This window comes from Maylandia zebra, linkage group LG17, assembly GCF_041146795.1.
Source record: "Maylandia zebra isolate NMK-2024a linkage group LG17, Mzebra_GT3a, whole genome shotgun sequence".
NCBI classification, from domain to species: domain Eukaryota; kingdom Metazoa; phylum Chordata; class Actinopteri; order Cichliformes; family Cichlidae; genus Maylandia; species Maylandia zebra.
Genome location: NC_135183.1, coordinates 2,000,204 through 2,017,068, shown reverse-complemented (window position 1 = coordinate 2,017,068; position 16,865 = coordinate 2,000,204). Strand labels below are relative to the sequence as shown.

At 40.9% G+C, this 16,865-nt stretch overlaps 1 protein-coding gene across 9 annotated transcripts in view; it reads right to left on the bottom strand.

Moving 5' to 3' along the window:
• Window positions 1–16,865, bottom strand: part of LOC101464200 (DENN domain-containing protein 5B) — an 81,779-nt gene that overhangs the window by 35,860 nt on the left and 29,054 nt on the right. For 6 of the 9 annotated variants that reach the window (XM_076875943.1, XM_014410950.4, XM_023153998.3 and 3 more), the window contains exons 2-4: window positions 12,976–13,035; window positions 5,748–5,857; window positions 2,265–2,949 (exon numbers count right to left, since the gene is read on the bottom strand). In XM_076875943.1, coding sequence (XP_076732058.1) covers window positions 2,265–2,949; window positions 5,748–5,857; window positions 12,976–13,035 — 855 coding nt within the window. The remainder of the gene's footprint in view (window positions 1–2,264; window positions 2,950–5,747; window positions 5,858–12,975; window positions 13,036–16,865) is intronic. The other 3 variants (XM_023154000.3, XM_023154001.3, XM_004570887.6) reach the window with 1 other exon arrangement.

The following is a 16,865-nucleotide window of genomic DNA, read 5'->3' as shown; positions in this document are numbered from 1 at the left end:
ATGTTTGTGTAAAGTTGGTCAGAAGGTTCCTTTGTGAGTGCGCATGCGCCATTAGCGTGCTGCCTGCTGTAACCCTAATTTCCCTCGGGATGAATAAAGTATTCTGATTCTGAAACAAATTTTCTCCACAGACATCCACAACTTCTGGCAACCAGACAGAAAGCCTTACAATAGCTTCCAGTGGCTAAAAGGCCTCAAAGTAAGAAACGACGTCATAGCATAATAGAGTGAAGACAAAAATGTATCCACTGAAACCTCTGAAGTTGATTAATTGAATTTGATTTCATTTTTTTCTCAAATATTTTTATTGAGGTTAACCAAACAGAATACACACACATTAATAACAAGCACAATAAAAAAGAAAACATCGCAGAGGTTGTGAAAGGGGAAAAAAGCATATTGCAATGAGGTCTTAGATTCTAAGAAAGAACAGAGCTAAACTTAGTTATTGTTAAGGTGGCAGTTAAATAGAGAAATATATATGTAGAAAAAATAATATAGAATAAGAATATATAAGAATAAACAAATGAATATCTACATGCAGGCTCATAGAGCAGTGATGAACTCAGGGCCTGGAGATTTGCAAATATTTCAGCAAGGACCCTCACAGCTGTTTGTATGTTTTGCTGGTATCGCTAATCAGAACAGATCTTTTCCAGGCTTAGACAGGACATCAGATCTCTCAGCCAGTGCGAGTGGGTCGGGACAGAAGGATGCTGAATTTATCAACTTAAATATTGAATCTCACATATCCTCAGACAGAGACATGCTTAAGTCCTGCTCACAAGCAGTTTAATGCCTGACAATCGAAGGGCCTTTAATGCCCACCAGCATGTGACAGATAGCAGATATTAACCCTTTCTGAGTTGGACGCAAAGTTAGGAACATATCTGCCGTCTTCAAAGTACCTCAGGAAAGTTCGACATCTAAGACTGAAGAAAGTGTCTAATCTGAAGACGCCTGAATAAATGTGAATTTTCAGAGAGTTTCATAAAAGATGCTAAGTTATTATCAGTGAACAAATCATTAAAGCACCTAGTGCTCCGTCCACGCCAATCTTGAAATACAGGATTGCTTGTAGATGGTTAGAAAGGGTCATTTGATGCATTGGACTCAAACAAGACAAATCAGTCAGACAGAAGTGTTTTGTCATCTGAGCCCATATCCTCACAGTGTGCCAGACCAGCAGATTATCAGATGGCTGTGGAGTGGAGATCCAACTACTGCCAAGACAGATGCATCTTTAACATAATTTAACTCCGCCGGCACCCAGGACGCTGAATTGTCCCAATTTTGGAAATGAAACCAAAATATGCTGATCATATGTTAGCTACCCACAAACTGGCAACATAACAATGATTAAAAATGAAAATGTGCCATCATCTTACAGTGACCAAAAGCTAGGGACCACAGCAAGTCTTCCAGGTCCTGATGCAACAAAACAGCCCCATCACACGACCACCACCATCTTTTACTGCTGCTATGTCCCTTTTCTGAAACGCTGCATTATGCAGTGTGACACACGCCTTCCAAAAAGTTCAACTTTTGTCTTGTGAGTCCACAAAGTTACCTTTGCTACTGGTCCTGGCTACTTGCAGCAGATGGCCCCGCCCCTCCCTGAGCCTGGTTCTGCTGGAGGTTTCTTCCTGTTAAAAGGGAGTTTTTCCTTCCCACTGTTGCCAAAGTGCTTGATCATAGGTGGTCATATGATTGTTGTCTGCATGTATTATTGTAGGGTCTACCTTACAATATAAAGCCCCTTGAGGTGACTGTTGTTGTGATTTGGTGCCATATAAATAAAATTGAATTGAATTGAAAGTATTTTCCCACTTTCCACACAGGGCTGTGCAGGGTTGGATTTCTTCCCCTTTAATAATAATAAACCTTCATTTAGAAATTTAGAAACATTTAAGTGTTACTAACATAGAAAAAATAGGAAATCAGGAAGGCGGCAAACATTTTTCCCACTACTGTATAATGTTACAGTAGTGTAACAATTGTTCATAAGGCAACATAAGATATTACTAAAATAAGGTAAACTGAAGCTGATGACTGGACATTTAACTTATCAATGACTCTCCAGGTCCTATAACATGTTAAAATGTCCATTGAAACCATGTTGGAAGCATGTTTAGAGAATAGGTTAATGGAACTATCTAACAATGTGTGGTATAGGTGACACAGCCTGTTTGTATTCTGTATGCAGAACCAATTCAAAGTGTAATAGCACCAGAAATCCAACAGCATGTGTAGAATGTACTTACCCTGTGAGTACAGCAGAATCTGCATCTCCAGCAAGGTGCAGGTGAACACCTGCACCAGGTTTTCCACGCCTAGCAGAGAAAAGGCCTCTGCCAGGGGGAAGTCGGCCAGGGGAAGCTCTCCTGGTCCCGGCCTTTGGCAGACAATGGATTCGTATATGCCGTGGAATTTGAGTGAACGCCCCAGAGCAGGCAGCGGCACCTCGTACAGGATGTTGTAAACGTAGCTCTCCAGTGGCAAGGGGGGTGCGGTTGCAGCTATGACAGCAGAGTGCATCTGTGCAAGGAAGCGCCGGCAGGCGTGCATGAAGGGCATAGGCGTGATCAGACACAAGGCTTTGGACACATAGAGCGTGTCCCGTGACGAGTCATAGCTCCCTGCTGCACGAGATAAAGATGATGAGGATGATGAGGTGGGGGAGTAACCATCATCTAAACTGCTGGCTAGTGAGTCCATGCTGGAGGAAGAAGAGGAGGAGGAAGAAGCGGCATTTGTTTGCTCGGCATTGTGCATCTGGTAGAGAGTCTGCATGGCAGAGCAGATCTGTGGGCTGGTCACCTCCTCATAAAAGGTGTGAACGAAACCATATGTTCGAGATCCATCCTCCTTGGTGATGATGAAGGAGTGGAACTGAGGCTCGCGCTGGTCTGCCTGTGTCCTGAATGACAAACCTTTGGGCATACAGAGCTGCGGAGAGAAAGGGCAAACAGAAATCATCGCGTCAGTTCTGATTCACTCACGCTGGAATCTTTTTATGTGTCCATAATCTTTCACTTTTCCAGATCTCATAGGATTTTCAAACACCGGTAAAAATGCTGCTTACATTTAATTCTACAGCTGAAAATCTTACAAGAAAAAGGCAGCGATTCTCTGCATGACCATTCTCAAATTTGAATTTCTGCGGTTTTATGCTTTTGTTTTCCATTTTATTGTTATAATGAGTTCAATAAGGAAGATCTATGGCCTCACATTTGTCCGCTCCAAGGTGCTGCCGGCTAAATCTGAGCTTCATCACTTCCATTCATGCCACGTACTCTCACTGCGTCTTTGTGCAACCCACCACCTCTCCATCTCATCACTCAAGCTCCATTCAAGCCACCTTCATCTCCACCAACGGTGTCTAGGCTCCAGGGGGTCCTCACCTAATCCTTTTTACAGCTGGGGTTCTGTTTTGCCGAGACAGACCATCAGAGTATTCTGTGATTCTTTCTAATGATCTGTCCTTATTGAACTGATTTGTTTGTTGCTGTGACAAAACAAAATACCTGAATATGTTAACTACGGCACTGAGGAAGTCTTTCATGGCATCTTATACCACACATCCACTATTTTCAAGAAATGAGGAGAAGATTAATTATTAAATAAATTTGCTAACTCTCTATAGCAATCACGTGTCATATGATTACTTGATCACTTGTTGCTTTCACAGCCAAACTCTATCAGTTACTGCCATCATCAGGTTTACTTGGCTGCTGAGACGAAGGACACACTGTGGAGACAAGTCTCAAGTCACCATGTCCATGCATGTGTACATGCACACAAACTGTTATCCACAATAATTGTTTTGACGATTTGTTGACATTTTGAATTCTCTTCCTTATTGTGCTCTGTGCTGACGGGCATCTAAACAAATATTTAGGCCTGATTGGATTATCCATGGCTCTTAATGAGCAGTTCAGTCAGCAATGAAAGATAATGATATAAATGATGACATCTGGCAAGTCTTGTCTCAAATAAGCATTAACCAGGCTTCAGTACAAGCCTGCAGAATGAACCAGGAAGCAGTAACAATCATCTAACTACGTGAGTGAGGAGCAACACAGGAGATACCGGTGCAGGGTGGCTGTTCATGTAGGAGCCAATATACTTATGAGCTCCACGATGTAGCAGTTAAAGGACAAAACAACCAAATTTAAATGTCTTCCTGTTTATAATACTGATGTGAAAAAGAAATGAGGACAGCAGCAGTTCAACCTATGTGCATGGTTTATTGTTTATGGTACAGGAAAACTGCTGCTCACAGACTGCAACACATCAGAGATCTAGTATGTAAAATGTGGTTTAACTTAAAGAGCAAGAATGGGAATATATATACTAGTATATCAGTATATATGTATACTAGTATATATATTAGTGTAATGTAAAGTTTTGAAAAGTGTGCGATTTCTGTGCCTGCAGAACATGGGCTAATACTCATTTGGTTGTATTTATTCTCTTTACTGACAGGACCATATCCATAAGAAGTGGGCAAACCTCCCTGCCATTTACAAATATATGATTTTCCCTCCCAGCAGAAACCTAAAGAGGAGGAGATTAGATTCCACAGACGGTGAGACGGTAATAAGATGAAGAGATGATGGAGGTATGTAGGTAGAAGAGGAGATTTAAGGCTATAATGATAATGATTTAAAGAGCTGTAATGATCAGAAAACATGGGAAAAGAAAGAATGATATTTCTGTCATTAAATGCCCTTGACATGGCATCATCAGGTTTCAGCTGCTGCACTGCTGCATAATGGACTGTTTCCATGTCAATGTAAGGAGAGATGCGCGGCTGAATTATTTAAAAGATGTGGTGCTGGGTGAGGTGGAAAACAAGGTGTGTACTCTTTATCCACACGGAGAGTACACGCCTTTGTTTCCATCACGAACACTGTGCTGGTCATGTCTCCTTCATTCCTGTCCTGCTGTCACATGTGGTCCATCTCTGCTGTCTAGGACTACAGTTGGAGATGGTAGGATTTCTTCTGCTCGCAGCAGGTGGAGAACTAGCTGACGGCCCAGTACGTTGGGCTCACCTATGCTTCAGAGCAGAGCAGGGACTGCCATCATCAAGTTTACTTTTGCATATAAAATGAGAGATTCACTCGAAAGGCAGCTGATTACACTAATTAGTAATTTATTTATATGAAAGCACTTTAAAAATATTTTATTTGCAGAGTAGAAACTCCCTTTAAGGCACATATTTGCATGTGTGCGCATCACCTTTGCCACAGGTAGAATGTAAAGCTATATATTCAGTACATAGCCTGTCCCTTTTAACTGTTGTGTTGCTATAGATCTTCCTAGATGTCTAAACTTAAAAATCTATTATTTCTTCATCTACATGTGATTCGTATCTGTTCATATATGTCTGGTATCTCTATCCCAAATACTGTTTGGCAGTGTGGAACTCTTCTCTTGACAAGATTTTAAAAGACCTAAATCAAAACCATAACTCTGCCACTGTCAGTACAGCTTTAAATGTAAAACTTTTTGGAGGGGATTTGTATTAATTGCTTTGTTACCCACAATTCCTTGAGGCCCAACTGTGTTTTAAATCAAAGCCTCAAAAGCTTCTTCCTCTGCCTCTGGCCAAAACCACTAATCTGCCCCATTTCCTCTAGAAATGATCCCATTGGGCTCTTCCCGCCGTAATTTTGATAGAATCCATAGCCTCCTTTATCCTCTGCCTATCATTTCTCCAGAAATCACAGTCCACATACCATGTTAACAGCATCCTGGTCGAATGGGTTCCACTCCACATTTTCTGGATAACGTGCCAGAACTTTGGACTTGAATGTCCTCTTCAGGGGACTCTGCTCAAAGTTTTCACCTGGACAAATGAGAAAGGGAAAATAAAAAGGTAATAATGCATCAACAAACAAAAAATCAAACAACTTGGGCCTGAAGCTGCAGAGTCATGCTCCAGATCAGCTGAGCTCAATGCCAGCCCACCTCAGTTTTAGCTAAACGGATACCCGTTTGGCGTGCTGTTCACAAATAGCAGGATACTGTTTGCTGGTGACTCTGTAGGATGCTTCCCCATGCTTTTTCTGACTTAAGCAATGCCATATCTGTTATATTAATGCCTACTTTGTTCTGTGAGGGCTATTGCTGCTAAACTCGATGCTTGTCTGGTGTGCTTGTCATGTATGCAGGTGAAAACGCAGAGATGGGTTCTTTCCCCTCCTTAGAATTTGCAAGAATGTTTTGGGAGGTTCCAGAAAATAGGCATATGATTTTACAAACACATTACTCCAAATAAAATATCAACCCTAGTTTGAAAAGTGGTCCTGACACAGTTCCAATTATGTTGGACATGAGATACAGAAGTAGAACATAAAGCTTAGCAGAATCAGTAGCACTGGCTCAGTAAACCAAATGGACAGAATATCTCTGTGAGCGACTGAACTGCAAAGCAGATAACACCAAGTTCACACTTGTGCACCTGGAAGCTCTGCAGTGAGCTTTCCTGAAGATGCAATCAAAGATGTTTTCAAAGAGATTATTAAATACTATATAATAGAAAAAACAACACCACTCAAGTGGTTCATAAAGGAAAACAATATATGAAAAACCTCAAATAGAAATAACTGTTCTCAATTCTGGCTAGCTGAGCCCAGTTCCAGTTAACTCAGTTCATTCACAAAGAAAAAAAATCTCTATATTTTGGTAATCCTCTGTCAATTCAAGTCTACATCATAGAATGTAAAATACCCCACTTTGGGTTTTTAATCCACGAAGAGAACCCAAAAGAAGGAAATCAAAATCCCAAAAGGTTGATTCAGTTTATCTGGATGTAGCGTTTTCACTGGGAGAAACGTTTAGTCAGTCATCCAAGGGAATTCTTCAAACATCTCCCAGGGCCTCGTCACTAGGATTTGTAGCAGTTTTCCCGCCACCTTACGGGTTTCTGGCTTCTATTTCTGGCTGACATGAGACTTTTGTACATACTTTTTCGAATCCAAACCTATTCCTGGCCAGTATACCAATGTTTGCACCCTTTATTAGGCTTTGTATCTGCCAAAGTGGCCAAATGTAGGGTCATCAACTAACAACTGTAGAAGGGTTTCCCAGAGACAATCTGGTATGCAAACCTGAAGCTGTAAGACTCTGTAGACCTTGTCTTCCAGGATGGTGAACTTGGTAGCCTCAGTCACAGTGAGATTCCCATCATCTATTTTAGCATGGTAAATCTTTTGTATTTTTGCATCATTCTGGTTGGCTCTCCATATGTCCTCATCTGATAATGAAATGTGCTTGCGAGGTTCCCCTTTAACAGATAATATGCTGGCAACCTGGGTTTCATTGCTGGCAGGGTCACTAGGGGCTCTGGATAAAGCATTTAGCAGTGTTATATTTTACTGTACTCACCTGTAAAGGTGAACTTCTGCAGATACAGGATCCAGCAAGTGACTGTGCAGATCCCTTTTAGGTTTTGAACACCCAAACCAAGGAGGAGTGATCAGGTATCTCCATTTCTTGAATGCCCACACTACAGTTAGCACTCATTTTCTGTAGTGGAATAAATGCAGGCCATAGGCCAGAATTTCTCTGCATAATCTACTTTGTTTGCACAAACACAACTCCAAGTCCAACATCACTGGGATCTGTATACACCACAAAGGTTAGGTCAGGGTTGGGATGGCCTGAGATATCAGACATCAAAGGAATGCTGACATTCTGGAGTCCAATGGACTTTGGGTCCTTTTCACTTCAGTGGCTCAGCAATCTGAGAGATACCAAACCTGTGATACCAGCCTGCCATTTCTAATAGCTGGCTTTTTTCATCTTAACAGTGAGTTTTGTCTGCCTTAATTTGTCTAATATAGCCCAAAGATGAAAAAATGCTGTTCTCTGGTTGGAGAATAGATCAAAAAATCATCCAAGTACAAAAAGCAGGTCCAACCTCTGAGATCACCCAATGTTATCTCCATCAGCCTCTGGAAACTAGCTGGCTCGTTCCTCATTTTGAAGGCATAACTTTGAACTGGGAAAGGCTAAAGGGACAGGTGAACACTGTTTTGTCAATGCCTGGACACCTCCTGGGTAACAAAGGAGTTTATTAGTGAGCACTTCTGTGCATCCCAGTCTTCACATGCATACATCCCTGTTTTTATTAAGTTAACAAAAGAAGTGTCTCTTTTACCACTGCTTCCAGTTGGGAGACCTCAACTGCTCTTGGCAGGAGCTCTGCGTCAATGTTACTCTACTCTAATAGAAGCCCTTAGCCCTTACTCCCTATCCCCAATCACCAGGTATGTCCACACTTCCTCCAAAATCAAACCTTTTCTTCTAAGCCAAACCAATACTGGTGATTTTTACTCATCCCAGTAGGATATGCCTGGCACACCTCACTCAGGAGGTCCCCAGGGGTCATCACTGTCAAATGCCCAACAAGACTCTAAGATACCAGTTGAGGCAGCAACTTGTCCTTTATCCAGAGTGGGCACTTAACTCTTTTCTGGTTGAACCATAGTCTCAAACTTGGAGGTGCCAATTCTTACTGATGCTGCTTCATACTCACTTGGCTTTGTCTAGAAATTCTGTCCATAACAATTTTGATAAGAAGGTGGAGTCTACTACCCACCAGGAATGAGTCTGACTCGCAGTGTGAACCAAGTTCAATAGCTGTGCAAGGACTGAAAGGTTCGTAGCAACAGGCCGGACACTCCATACTCCTGAAGCATCTCAGACAGAATGCTCAGAGGGACATGCTCGAATGTCCATAACATACATGTAGACCGGTCACCTTGTTTCCACACACATTTCAATATCCTCAAGAGGATAAAGAGCTGGTCCAGCATTCTGTGACCAGGACGAAAACTGTGTTTTTCTGCCTGAATCCTAATTCGACTAACAGATAGACTCTTCTTTCCTTTAGCCTGATGTAGACCATCCCATTGAGGCTGCACCTGAGAGCACTGTCTCCAGTCTCACTGCTTAAAGATGGGACCCAACATCCCAGTCTGTCAGTCCAGAGGCACTGCCCCACGTTTCCAGGTGACACTGCAGAGGCATGTCAACCAAAACAGCCCTACAACATCCAGGGCCTTAAAGACCATGGCTACCTCACCCCAGGGACCCTACCACCAACAAGCTGTCTAGTGACCACCCAGACTCTGCTTTTTCTATAGAAGACATTTCAATTGGATTAAGGAGGCTCGACTATATCCTCATTTGAGGTCAGTAGCACCTCACGCCATGTACCATGTAAATAGAGCGCCGTTTTCCTCTCCCAAGTCACCCGACTGTTTGCCAAAATTGCTTTGAGACAGATCAAAGTCTTTTTCTTTTCCCATAACAAAGTCTTCCTACACCCAAGTTTTTTTCCAGTGACTACCTGAGCTGTGTTCCACTTGGACTGCAGGAGCCTGCCAGCTGCCTCCAAAATCTTACAAGCTAACCAAGCCCGATAGGACTCTTTCTTCTGCTTGATGGTGCCCTTCACCAGATGTGAAGGGCACCATCAAGCCTGAAGCCAACGCATTTAAGAGTGCTCTCATGGGTACTGCAATACTGCAATATACTCGCTATTGTGCATCAGGGATAACATTTACAACAATCACTAAAGCAACATCTAATATACAAAGGAGAGAAACTTGGAAAAAACTGGCCCATTCTGCTCTCTCATACCTATAGACCAGGGGTAGGGAACTCCAGGCCTCGAGGGCCGGTGTCCTGCAGGTTTTAGATCTCACCCTGGGTCAACACACCTGAATCAAGTGATTAGTTCATTACCAGGCCTCTGGAGAACTTCAGGACATATTGAGGAGGTAATTTAGCCATTTAAATCAGCTGTGTTGGATCAAGGACTCATTTAAAACCTGCAGGACACCGGCCCTCGACACCTGTGCTATAGACATTTGACTGTCTACCCCAGGAGATAACTGCTTTACTATAAGGCTGTCAACTCTAAGGCAGAAGAGAAGAGAAGTCAGGCATAAGCACAATAACTAAAAAAACCCCCAAAACAATAACTCGCTTTAGTCATGAAGACAAGAGGGACTGATTTGGATAACAAGTTCAAATAAGCTGACCTACATTCAGCATTGTCAGTTGTAGAATGCAGACAGGAAATGAGAGACAGCGACTGGCTAAGAGGATGAAATGGATTGAAGACTGTAATCCACATGGAGGTGGTGAGGTGATCCACGGGGATCTACAAAGTAGGGCTGCTCGATTATGGCAAAAATGATAATCACGATTATTTTCACTGAAATTGAGATCACGATTATTTGACGATATTTATTTAACCCTTTAAGACCTACTATAGAACCAAGTCCACCAGAGCTTATATTATTTTTTTTACATGCTGTAGTGCCATTTGTGGGAGCATTTCAAGTTGCTATACATCAATACAACTGTTATAGCCCATATTTTAATAATATGTATGCATTAAGTCCATAGTAATTACATAAATTGCAAAAAAGTGCAATAAACTACAAAAAAAATTGAAAATCGCTTTTGTTTTGTTTACATATATTTCTACTTGGAGAAATTTAAGAGGTTTATCCCTCAAAACTTTAAATACAATAAAGTTGCAAAAAATAGTTTACAACAACAGGAAATTTATTTTGAGTGTCTTCATAGTTTTATTTTGGAGATGCAGCAATTTTTATATACTGCAGGAAAAACAAAAAACAATCCTATGATGCAAATTTGCAAAGAAAACAGCATGTGCATCATTTCACTGTGGGAAGTGTTACGAACAGCTGATAGGAACGGCGAAGCGTGTTTCTGGAATATTATGTTTTTGTTCCTGCAAGAGCTTTTTATGCAGTTTTTGCAAAGCTATATGTGGAACGAAACCGTGACCGAGGACAAGCTGATGGCATCAGATGTAAGTACAACTCCTCCGGTTTCATATGCAAAACAAATTATTGCGCTAGCTTACACGGTTCAGGTTCTACAGGGATTTAAAAATAGTTACACAAAACTGAGCGTGCTGCTCTGACCGGCTTTAAAGGGTTAACAATGACTTTAAAAAATAATATAAAATGGTGTGCAACACCACTGAAGTTTTTTTTTTTAAACTCTCTTTTCAACCAACAGCAGTCACTCTCCAAATAACTTCTGCTTAGCTTTCCGAGCTTCCCTCGGGTCCTCTTAATCAGCGGTCTCCAACCTTTTTTGCGCCACGGACCGGTTTATGCCCGACAATATTTTCACGGACCGGCCTTTAAGGTGTCGCGGATAAATGAGGGAGGGGCTAATAATCGGCTCAGTCATTTTTAATGATCGTTGAAAGCCCAGATCGTAATCGTGATTAAAATTCGATTAATTGAGCAGCCCTACTACAAAGCACAGGAATGTTGGCCTAACACAAACAGATAGGGACTGACATGATTTCTCTATCCCCAAAAGGGCCAAAAGTTTAATTTGAAGCTAAATATGTGGTACGATGCGCCCTGTGCTATGTGGAGAATTTCATGCTGGCCTTTAAACTCCCTAAAGCTGGTAAATAATATTAACCTAAAACTAAAACTGTGAAAAGATTTAATGGACATAATCATGAATATGGTTTACATAATAAACACATTTTCTTAGTTCTATTCAGATGTGTTTAATTGCAAAGAGAAACTCATCATAATTCAGGAAACACAGTGAAGTATGAACAGATGTGCAGAAAGACCAATTCAAACATGCAAACAGGTTTTATAGCTAACGCTGTTAGCATAATATTGCTGATAAGTAACAACTGGTATAATAAGTGGAACTTGCTATACTGAGTTTTCATTCCATGAGTAAAGGTAGTAAACTGGTGAAAGGGACTGTTTGGATCACAGCATTATATGAAGAACATATACAATAATACAAAACAAGTGTCATCTCATCTCACACGTAATTTTTTGGGAGCTGCAAAAAAATCAGACTGCAAACAAAGAACATTACTTTGCAAAATATGCTACAAATCTGTTTGAACTAAAGGTAGAAACAAGCTGCTTGGATGGAAATTACTGGTGCAACTGCATGAAAAAGCAGGGCTTTAAACAAGTGGTTAAAAACTTAACCCAAGATACAACATACCAGCAAGATTCTTTTTCAAATTTCTAATTAGTTTAAATTTACTTATTTATTCTCTAATTTATTTGTTCTCTAATTTCCTATGTGACAATATCGTGCAGGCTCCCAAAGTTACACAGTAAGGGTACTTTAGTTCTTGTTTTTGTTAAACTAAAGTGTTAAGCAGTAATGTCATAGTTTTATTTAAACATTTCGATGGAAAACAGAACCTAGGCTATTTTGACTTATCCCATGTCACGGCGTATACTCTGCCGCTGGCACTGTTTGGTAATCAGTTCATACTTCATATTAGATAATCTGTCATCAGTGAGCTCTTTGGAAAATAGCTGATTGATGACATCAATAAATGCTGCTGCCTGCAATCACTGAAATTAACAATTTTTAAAAACATATAATTTTGAGGCTATATCACCCACACCTAGTTTATCTAAATATATTTATATAAAATATTTATTTTAATATACAACAGTCCAGTTTATTTTCCTCATAAGGAAGTTGCTGAAAATTAATACTACATGCAGGGGTGCACATAAGTGGTCCGCTGGCATTTGTTTGAAGCCAGCTCACCTCCTGCAACCACTTTTCCAAGAATACGTGCTTCTTTTGCAGTTCGGACTCCTCCTGACGTTTCTTTGGAGGTGGAGGAACACCAAAGTAAAGGAGCTTCTTCGACATCTTTAAGAGCTCTAAACAAATGTCTGTCCTCCTCCAGAAAATCGTATGTATGCAAACGCGCGTTGCAACTTCTTATCTGGTGCGCGTCTTTTATTTTGACAGCGCATGCGCACCTACGGACCACTGACTATATGTAAGGGTTGACATCACACACACTTAGAGAGCAGTTGAGTGAGAACAAAGCTGGCTTGCAGGAAAATAATGTGAAGTGTAAGCTCAGAATCGAGGAGTACAGGCAGTGTGTTTTACCTGCAGATGCAGTATCTGGATCCCTGCCTTGGCGGTCTGCTTCTAGCCACCGGTGCAAAGCTAGAGGTGAACCACATGCAGCAAGACATGGAGCAAAAAACACAGAAAAAGAGCGCAATGTCATAATAAATGGACACAGAAAAGCAAATTAAATGCATGAAAATGAGGTAAGCATGAACATGACACAATAGATGATAGCATGCCATTAAGGATGCAACACACATGCTTCAAATGGAAGCGGTAACATTGTAAAACGACACTTTTTTCCTAATAAGGACTCGAACATTACAAAACAGAAACAAGAGATTCAACTAAAATGCTTAGATTCATGTTAGTGACCTCTTTTTGAAGCTGTCGGTGAAACTCGAGGTTCAGGGCAAGTGAGTAACACATTCTTTGGAGTCAAACCAAGCAGCATATCCAAAACACAACTACAGAAGCAGCAAGTGTACCATATTTATATTGCAGTCAAATAACTTTACCATTTTCACATAGAAGAGACCACAGAGATGACAGTTCATATCTGTAATGTAAATTTGACAGCGTATAAAAGTGACTGTCTGTTTAAGTGTTTTTCCCAAGAATTCTAAAGAGTGAAGTAGCGCCGATAGACGTGGTTAGTTGTTGTTGATTCACAAAAAGTGTCGCAGTAATTTATTTCAGTTATGGGTATATTTGGTGCTACAGATAGAGGACATAGAACATTAAGGAAAAGCTACAAAAACATAATCACTTTGACTACACTGCTTGCGCGCTTAAGGATATTATTGCATTGGAAGTCACAAAAGCCACCCAACACAGACGGCTCTGTGGTTCAGTGACCTGACACAATTTATACAGCTGGAGAAAATAAAGTATACTCTCAAGGGCTCGAAGGAGAGATTCTTTGCCGTTTGGGATACTTTGCTAAAACATTTAGAGAAAATTAAAACCATTCCCATCTGATACTCACTTGGCAGCTACCGTATACCCTTATTGTTGTGAAGGTGATTAATTTTGTGCAAACTATTGCCTTTTAAGTGCACATCTTTATATATGGTGAATGTTGATGTACCTCATTTAAATTTATTTTCTTTCTTTATTTCTTTATTTATTTTTCTGTCTCTCTGGATTGTGTATGTTCTTTGGGTGGGGTACATATATAAAAAGGAGCATTGTGACTTTGTTACACGTATATCTTTGAATTACATTCTTGACGCTCAATAAAAAAAAAAATATATATATATATATATATATATATATATATATATATATAGATATATATATATATATATTAGGGGTGCAACGATATTCGTATCGATATTGAACCGTTCGATACAGTGCTTTCGGTTCAGTACGCATATGTATCGAACAATACAACATTTGTAATTTATTTTATCAACTTTCCTTCTGACGATGCTGTCTGTGCTGAGCGCTCAGTGAATCTGTGTTCGACTACTCCGCCTAGGCTGCACTGTCGAGCGCAGATCCACTGAGCACTCAACACAGACAGCATCGTCAGAAGGAAGAGCGCAGGGCAAGCTAGCAAGACAGAAGTTAAGCTCTCCTTGCAACATGGACCTCCCCCACTCTCATTCAGATCTGGCGTTTGGAATTATTTTGGTTTTCATGTGACGTATGACCCTGAAGGTAAGCGAGTCATGGACTAAAGTAAAACAGTATGTTGGATGTGCCATGCAATGCTCAATTACATGGGTGGGAACTAGTGTGTTAGCGCAGTTAGCTCGTTAACGTGTTGGCCGTCTAGCCCCATGCACGGGGCGATCGGCGGTAGCTCGTTAACGGAGATTTGCCGTGTTGTGGCGTTAAGGTCATTTCAACGAGATTAACCTGAAAGCACTAGTGGGAACACAACGAATATGACTGCACATTTACATCATCCTAGTGCAAAGACAAAAACAACAAGCATGCTACTAACTTTAGCCGAGTCATTTAGACAGCTGTTAGCACGTGATTCTCCTTATGCTGCTGAGAATATAGCCCAGAAGAAGCGGATAGTATAGCTTTTATTTTGGAAAGAGGCATTTCTCTGTAATAAACTCTCTTTTCCAAAGATGAGTGATTCCTCAATCAGATACAGGGCTCGCAAAATCGCTAGCCCGACGTCCTGGGGCTAGCGATTTTTTTTTCAGACGGGCTACCCTGCCCGTCGGGCTATTGTAGGAAGGAAAAATCTATGTCAATGCTTTTGCATTCTTTCGGAAATGTAGCTGGGTAATTATGTCATTGGCATCGGTGAGCCACTGTCAATATGTGACATATTGAAATCGCGTTTGAATTTGCGCTTGTTTTTTTGCTTTCACTTTGCAATCACGCGAACTGTGTATAGAGAGCGACAGCACTGATCTGTGAGTGATGATAATTTGTGCACCAATTCCTCTGACATCGTCTTATTAATCGTTAGCTTACTATGCAAACATGACAAGTGAAATCTCCCGCAGCTTAAACATGTGAGAGGTTGATCGCGCAGAGAATCGCTGAGCTTATGTGAGTGCGTGTGTAAAAGCAGCAGGATATATATTGTAGTGGATCAGGGCTGTTCGGGGTTCTGTTTGTACAGTTATGTTTTGTTTATGTTGCCATAGTGACGGGTGACGCCCTCTCGCTGCGACGGTGTGTCCTTCCGGGGTCAGAGGGCGCCCTGTGTGTTGTTGTTGTTGTTGTTGCTGTGCTGTTGCCGCGCTGAGCAGTTAGCTAGCGGCAGTGTTCTTCTGCAGATGTCAATAAACGGCTGTGCTCCCTGGCTAGCTCACGGGAAGCAAGACCAAACGATACCTCCGTCTCCTCCTTGTCTGAGCTCGCCACAATATTTTAGTTCTGCTGAGCCAAATAAGACGGGTCAGGGTGAAGAAGTGACAGCCAAAGAAAAGCTTACCACAAAACGGAAAAGTTATGACAAATCAGACTATAAGGCAAAAAGAAAGTGCAGCTTTATGGTTTCATGGACAAAAGAATTTCTGTGGCTGCAATATGACGAGCTAAATAACCAGGGCTGCACATAAGTGGTCCGCAGGTGCGCATTCGCTGTCAAAATAAAAAACGGGCACTAGATAAGAAGTTGCAACGCGTGTTTGCATACATAAGATTTTCAGGAGGAGGACAGACATTTGTTTAGAACTCTTAAAGATGTCGAAGAAGCTCCTTTAAGCAATTACTGTGATGTTCCTCCACCTCCAAAGAAATGTCAGAAGGAGTCCGAACCACAAAAGAAGCGCGTATTCTCGGAAAAGTAGTTGCAGGAGGTGAGCTGGCTTCAAACAAATGATGAACGCACAGAGATGTGGTGCGGAATGTGCCGTGAAAATTTAATAAATGACAAATTTAAAAGGCATGAACATTTTTTTTGTATCGAAAAAATATCGAACCGTGACACCAAAGTATCGAACCGAACCGTGAATTTTGTGTATTGTTGCAAAAAAACGTTTTGTTTTTTTTCTGTATTAAAAAAAACTTGTATTAAAATGTTCAGGATGAGGTCAACATCGTCATCCTTCTGTTTGATTCTTTAGCCATTTTGCTTTGAGCCCGACTGTGCAGGGAATGAAGTTTCTGCTACAGAAGCCACAGGTATGGGCTCAAAATGTGGTCATAAATATTTTGTACTTGTAAATCAGTTTTGTATGTGTAAAAAAGATTTGTGTGTGCGTAAAAGATTTATGTGTGGACTTAGCCAAAAAAACTGCAAGTTACAAGTACGAATTTTGACCCTATTTTTCTTCCTTTCATCTGATTGGTCAATGTCATTTCAATCACAAATGTAACAATCCAATCAGAGAACAGATGGGTTTGGCTCTCGGAGGGGTCAGTCTTCATTACAAAGCTTTCTTCGTTATGAATTAGCATACATGTTTTTATTGAACATTTGAAGAACCAGCAAAAAAAACAGAAAC